Here is a 7,478-nt window from a genome sequence, read left to right as displayed (position 1 = left end):
CCTGTGATAAATAATTACACATTGGTCAAAAGGCAGTTAGAAAAGTTCAAATTACAGGAAGTAGCGCTGAATTACAAAGAAGAATCCCACTATCTGTAATCAATGCAACAATTTTCATTCAAAATGCAGGGACAATTTACACACATAGAACACATTTTTCAGGCTAAACATTAATTTAACAAAAGGTCATATTTGTATTTGTCAAACAATATTAAATAAGACAGAATTAAATTATGTGTACGTCTTAGTGAAATGAGTGGTCAAAACCTTAACTTAAAAGTTATGTAACAATTATCATTAGTTCCATATTGTTTACATCGTGCAAAAAATAAGTCAGTAGTAGTTAATGACAGAAGCCAGCATTACTGTAACTGTTGCTCTTACAGTCACTCAATCTTTTTTTCTTTTTATTTGACAAAGGCAACCAGTATAATCATAAAATGCAGTTACTTGATCAAACAATTGTTGATTTATCTTGAGCATCTTAAGTGCAGCTAAAACCATTCAGGGCATTCTACAAGAATTCAAACATTTAAACAAATGTAGTGAGTCAGTCAGTGTCAATGACGAAGATATTCTGGGGCTCATGAAACAAATGAATGTCCACCTAAAACTAAAACTAATCCAACACATTGTATAACACAGAAAAAAAGAAAAAGATTGACTTTTGGTATGTTTTTTACAAACCAAAAGTGAAGCCTGGTGTTTAGCCTCCAAACCAAAAGTGTGATGGCTCTGGGTCTGTTGGTCTGGGTTGGTACCTGAGTTATTTCCTGGAAGTGCTCTAGAAGAAAAGATTCAGCATTTGCACTCAGTCCTGAAATGTTGTTTCCCTTGTAGTAAATGAAACAAACAACACATTTTCTTTTTAGACTAGTTGTCTTTGTCAAACATTAAACATGTTGGGGATTGGTAACCTTTTTGTGGCACCATTAAGTAAAATGAAAGAAAGTAAATAGGGTGTGCTATTTTTTCACATACCTGTAGTTATAAAAACACTGGCATATGGTTGCAATGGATGAGTATAAACAAAGAGTCCTTTAAAGTAGAGCTTTTTTAGTATTTTGATAGAGACTCAAGTTAATTTGTTCGATGAGGTCATTAATACTGTGCAGTTATTAACTTGGAGTTTGCATAAAGTGGTCAATTAAAATATGTGCATAGGCTTAGTGTTGGCCCTTGTACTCAGAGCTCAGTGATCTCTTCTGCCTGTGGTGACTGGCAACAAGGTCTCGACATGAGGTCTAATGGAAAAATGGGCAGCTACTAACAGCTTGTGGATGGCTGTTTGCAAATCAGATATACACATATATGATACATACAAATATATAATACAGGCATCTTAAAAATAGGTAATCATTACTTAAATAAATTTCATTGCACGTTGTTAAAATAATTATATGATTTTTAAAGGCAATTGTGTGATGTTAAGGTGAAAAAGATAATATATCATAAGCCTGATTTATGATAATAGTAAAAATAACAATCTGTAATATACATTCTGTAAAAGACTTCATTTACATAAATTCTATGTTTCTGTCCTTGTTTATATGATGTGTGTACCACACACAGCTCACACATGCGAGTGCATGCTATAGTTCATTTCATATTGGTTCTCCACGCATACATATATACACATAATATTATAAAATAAATAAATATGGAAAACATTCTTGGTTTGTGGTTCAGCAGTTTCCTTTGAAGCTCAAACCATTGCTCTCTACATTGGGTTCTGAGTCCTTGCTGAAGATCTGAGCCTCCCTGCAACTGAGACTTTCCATTCAAGTCCAGTAATAATGTGGACCAAAGTCTTTGGCCTGAGGAGAATTCTCTCTGTTACAAAAGTAAAGTGGGGGAGCTAGTTCATGCACTCTCATCCCATGGTCCAGGTCTCCACTGTGAGCAGATATGCAGGCAGGTCCCTCCATAGGTGGATGTGCAGCAAGGAGGGACCGTGTTGGAGTGGGCTGTCGGGGTGTCACCTTACCCCTATATCCTGGGCTCCTACCCATGGGGGCAGAGCTTCTCCCCACCTCCACACATCCTCTCCACCTTCTCCAGCCTGTGTCTGCTTAGACCGGCGGAGGGGCTGGTTTTCACTGCTGTGGGCCGGTGCTAGATAGGTCCCTCGCTGTGGGCACTGTGGTTACTCCTATTGAGGCTTACACAGTTCAGTTGCTGGTTTAGTAAATGGGCTGTCTCATTGCCTACTGCTATAGCTACTGCAGGAGTACTGCTGGTGGTACAAGTGGACGTGGGGACCACTGTTGGTGTCTCTACTCCATCGTGGAGCTCTGTCAGTGTTAGTTCAATTTTAGTAAATTCACTGGACTCCGTGGACTGTGGTGTTTTGTCCATTCGTGATGTCATCACTGCATTCTGGTACTGCTGCCGGGTAACCTTAAAATATTAAAAAAAGGTTTATCATTTCAGAATGAAAAAATGTATGTACACTTCACACACATTTGTTTATTAAAGCTTTTTTTTTTTACAACTAAAAGTGTTGCAAATGCTCTTTAGTGTTTGTCACAATACTGACACTAAGGAAAAGACTCAATACTCTACCATTTTTAACAACAGAATGTAATTTCTGACACAAAATAATATTACATTCTTACATACTCTTATGTGCTTTAATAGTGGTTCTGATACAGATCAAGTTAAGTAATAGTAAAAAAAAATAAATAAAAAAAAAAACATATAAAAACAAACAATATAAAACATCCTACTTTGGTTTATTCATTCACTCCACACTTGGTGATGGTAAGCTACTTCCAGTGTCATAACTGCCCTGGGTGCTGTGGCAGACTGACGGGAGGTTGCCAGTCTGTGGCATTGAGACTATCACCAAGCAGGTAAAATGGTGAAGAGTATTGTCTAATATCCCCTTTGTTATATAGAGTAAAAATCCTTGTTAAAGAGACCATATTACACTATTTTCTTATCTATGTTATAATGTAATGTTGTTATAATGTTGTTTTGTGTTGAGTTGTGTTTTGTTTTTCCTTTTGCAGGTTTCACACATTTCACACACAGATCCTGCATATTTAGGCTATGTCCTCTTAAGCATAAAATATTTCCCTCCACCTTGTGATGTCATGTGGTAATACAGGAAGTGCTCCACTGTGTTTTTAAACTCCATACACCTTCACTAGAATCATTTGGATGATTTCAGCCCTAGAACTGCCAAACTCTACTAAACAAAACGTAAAAAGTAGCTGTTAACTTGAACTACCACTTAATGAAATGCAAGGTGGAAGACAGCATTTTGTCCTCTGGGGATGTAAACAGGCTAATAATAAAGGATTACTCACATGTGGGAATGAAATAAAACACAACTCCAGGTATGTTTTTGCAGAGGTAACAACATTATAACATGGCTTAAAGCTCACACGAGTCAGTTTTAACCTTTTAACAGATTTTGACATACTATATACTATATTATATATAATATAATCATCTGCCGCTATTATTCATTTCAGCAACACTACGCAGGGATATGTATATATTTTCAACTGCTCTTAACAACTGTATTTACCTTTATGTACTGCAGGTCTGAGCGTGCTCGCACTGAGTAATCTGGGATATAGATTTGTAGAAAGGAGTTGAGCTGGTTGTTGCTGTTGCCAAGAGTCGGCGTGATGGCATCTATCCGGTCACTTCTGTTCAGAGAGTCTGAGTGGTTTAGTCCAAACGGCCGCGGGGGTGATTTATTCTCTGTAAAATAATGACACGGTTTAAACAATCAACTCAACTTTCATTTATTTGCACAAGTGATAATCTAATGACTTGGCATATATTAGATAAACATTTTGCCTACAGACAGATGATGAAAGGTGACAGAATTTCAGCTTTGTTATGTCTGGAGTACGTGCTGTTAAACACAGTTTCAATCTTTATGTGGCAGTTCATCTACTTAAATCTAGTGGTGAGGTCGAGACTTATAATTCCTCTTTGATCTTTGGAAATCTAATTTACGTGAAGCATTTGGAGACATTACAGCACATAGTGATGACGTGCTCTCCCCTGATGCTGCTTCCGACCACTGACCATTTCACACACAGCACTTGTTTTATGTTTTTGCTTTTTGCTTTTTAATTAAAGCCAGATTATGTTTTCCACTTTCCACTAAATAATCCCAGTGAAAATCACACACAACAAAGTGGAAACAGCTTTGCCAACACTAATGCTACTACGCTTACTGGAATGTATGTAATCCCATGTTGGAATATGTGTGTGTGTGAGACAGAGCAATATGTGTGTGCATCGCAAAAGGACAAAGAGCTGACAAGTGAACTCTTGCAACTAAGTACTTCACTTTCTTGGTTTTACAAGTTTGGTGCAAAAACAGTGTATAAAACATGTACATGGACAAATGTGTGATTGTGTCATGTCTTTGGTCCAGTGTGTTCACATGAACATGTGTGTGCTCACTGATGTCCAGCAGGGGGCTGTAGCTGTAGGTCTTGTTTGTGCAGTGGAGGGGTTAAAGGTTAGGGGCGATGGGGGTGGAGCCAAGGACTGCTTTGGGGCCTCCAGTCTCAAGCACTATTCAGGTCCTTGACTAATGGCAGAAGGGATGTGGGTGTACAGTCTGAAGTGTTTTATTGTCACTACTTTCTCACCTCTTCCCCTCGTTAATACACTGTACATGTTGTGTGCAGCATTTGGCTTTAACACGTGATAACAGAACACAGCATATCAATATAGTACAGCCAATTGCTGTCAATCAACATAATTAGACTGACAAATCACTGTCAATATACAAATACATTGGTATAAAGAGCTGCACAATAATGGTCATACACAACAAAAATCGTCAAATAATCTAAAATATGCCAAATCATTCATTGCACCTGGAAGCACCAAATACCTAACCATTTATGGGATTCAGGGAAGTTATTCCTTCCTGACTTCCTGAACAACTTTGTGAGGACAGCATAATAGATCAAATATTTTTGAACTGCTTTAAACCCATGGATATGCAAATAAATCCATTGTGTGGACATGTTTGTATGGTATATTGTGCAGCTCAGATTTATTAAGAAGAAAAGAGAAAAATCCACTGTACCTGGAGATCCTGCTAAAGACTCAGCCCTACTGACAACAAAAGTGCGAGACAGGGAAAGAGGGACTAGACAGGGGAAAATGATAGAAAAGAAAAATCTGTCAGAGATAATCAATACGTTTGATGTATTTTGAGATTTCAGATTCACAAGCTAAACACAGTCCACCTTTTCACCACTAGGTGTCTCCAGGATCATTTTTGTTGTTAACGTCAATGGTAAAATTGATGCAGATAAATTGAACTTATGAATGAACTGAGAATCAGGAGATGACATTTTCTCATGATGTCATTGCACATGTGTGGCTTCATTAATACAGTGACATATTGTGTTTCTGAACAGATCTTTGTGTACACAGATAACACAGGACTTATACTAAAAGATTTAAATATGACTTAATTGAAAACAAAATTATGTTTATTTATCTGCCCAGTACCAACTTTCACTCTAAACAAATGGCAAAAGAAAGTCTATTTTTATTGAATAGCTTTTAGAGAGTTTTGATTGAGATCAGATGTGTTTATTTTATGTTGTGTATTATAATGTAATGTTGACCAAATTCAAGCACTAAATTATTTTTTTAATGTAAATATTTGCTAATGATCACAGGTGTGCTGGATAGTGGTCTCACCTGGAGAGGCGGTCAAAGCCATCATCCCATAGAAGGAGAAAGGTCCTGCTTCAAACTTCATGCCCTCTTTTCCTGCCTCCACCTCCACTTTCCCCTAAGAATGCAACAAGCATTACACTTTATAGCACACTGTGTATTTGTTTCTTCCATCATATCCAATACGAGGCACTGCCCTTTATTTACTAAATGAGCTATCCATCTATAACATAGTTGGTAGCTTTGATCCCAACTGCCTTGCGGTACAATCATACCACGCATACCTTTGCAGCACGCGTGGCCCCTGTGGGAACAAACATCTCTCTTAGATCGATGGCTTTACCATGAAAAACAGCAGGACTATGGAAAACAACAGCAGTGGCTGCAGCTGTAAAGGGTTTTGACTAATCTGAGCCTAACACTGGACCAGCCTACACACAGAATGTAGATGTTTGTTTTAATGACACATAAACTGTAGTGGAATAGGCACCTGCAGGATAAGAATGAAGTAGTCCACTGGCTTGTTCCTGTGGTAGAGGTAGTGCTCAGCTGCACGCTTGTTTTTGTCATCGTATTTCAGCTCCTGGATGACGTTTGGGTGTTTCAGCAAACGGAGCAGGATCTTTTCTGACATCTGCACTGGTGCAAAAGGCTCTATCTCTGCAAAGACCAAATACGACTGTAAGCAATACTAGATAGAAAATCAATGAGCTGGAGCACACACACAAGAAGCTCTGAAAGACAGGTTAACCAATTAAATATATTTTGTGCAAGAACCACACAACTGCACTTTTAAATCCAGATGTACTTTCACAAGAAAACATTTCACATTTTTGTCATTAAAAAAAAAAAAAAAAATACTTGCTAGTACTAAATAATGTTTTGTGTGACAACATTGTTTGCTCAAATAACTCAACTCAATGCTTAGTTGCAGCACTGAGTCTCCAGCTAGAATTTGGACTGTTTTGGTAGTAAAAAATATTTCTCAAAAGAAGTGGTGAATGTCTCTTTAGTACAAGACAAAAAAGGTCAGCTAACAATACTGACTCTGATTTCACTGATGAGCACTTGTATTATTTTAATAATTATATAGTAACAATAATAAAGCTTTTTATTGGCATTATCCAATGCCACAATTGTATAAACAAGGTTGTACTTTCGGTTCAGACGGATGTCCCATGTCAGACCTCCAGCACTCACACAAGGATGCATACCAACTTCACACAACAAACCACAGATAGTCATTCTACACACATCGTCACTCCTCCCTACTCCCCCTGGCTCACAAAGTCAAACAGACTCGCACACTCGCTGTCCCTCACTGAAGGGCTGAGGGCACACAGGGGGAAGTCAAGCAGCAACGCAGCCCACTTGCCTGTTGCCAGGAAACGCAGGGTAGCAAGCAGAAGCTGAGGTGATATTTTAACCTTCATTTCATTGTCGGTAAGCTTAAAGGCAGAGAAATCTTGTTTCCTCTCACGATGGGTAATTTTCTTCTTTGTCTTGTTGTCAGCTGAAGAGAGACAATTAATCAGATACAGGGCATCATGCTTAAATTTTTTTGCCTAGATTAAAACAAGGTCAACCACTAAGCAAGTCATACCAAGTCATAAGGTGACCAAACTTGAAGTACCCTAAGGCTTTTCTCAGGTAGTGTAACAATCCCGACACTTAACACACTTAACTTTCTCAGAACTAAATGAGAGCTATAGGGGGCTACAATGTTCGTTTTTGCATTATGTAAAGCCCTACGTATTACACCTAATGCCAACATCAATTTTATTTGTACAGCACAACTTTAACAC

The 7,478-nt window shown here is 38.0% G+C and overlaps 1 protein-coding gene across 1 annotated transcript in view; it reads right to left on the bottom strand.

Annotated features, from left to right (window-relative positions):
• Nucleotides 1-436: 436 nt before the first annotated feature.
• cnnm2b (cyclin and CBS domain divalent metal cation transport mediator 2b) overlaps nucleotides 437-7,478 on the bottom strand; it is a 21,009-nt gene continuing 13,967 nt past the window's right edge. Inside the window, exons 3-8 of the mRNA XM_033969363.2 lie at nucleotides 7,049-7,186; nucleotides 6,164-6,333; nucleotides 5,698-5,791; nucleotides 5,072-5,134; nucleotides 3,539-3,717; nucleotides 437-2,400 (exon numbers count right to left, since the gene is read on the bottom strand). Coding sequence (XP_033825254.1) covers nucleotides 2,116-2,400; nucleotides 3,539-3,717; nucleotides 5,072-5,134; nucleotides 5,698-5,791; nucleotides 6,164-6,333; nucleotides 7,049-7,186 — 929 coding nt within the window. The 3' untranslated portion in view covers nucleotides 437-2,115. The remainder of the gene's footprint in view (nucleotides 2,401-3,538; nucleotides 3,718-5,071; nucleotides 5,135-5,697; nucleotides 5,792-6,163; nucleotides 6,334-7,048; nucleotides 7,187-7,478) is intronic.

This window comes from Periophthalmus magnuspinnatus, chromosome 1 (genome assembly GCF_009829125.3).
Source record: "Periophthalmus magnuspinnatus isolate fPerMag1 chromosome 1, fPerMag1.2.pri, whole genome shotgun sequence".
NCBI lineage: Eukaryota > Metazoa > Chordata > Actinopteri > Gobiiformes > Gobiidae > Periophthalmus > Periophthalmus magnuspinnatus.
Note: the sequence above shows the minus strand (reverse complement) of the source record. Positions and strands in the feature narration are given on the sequence as shown.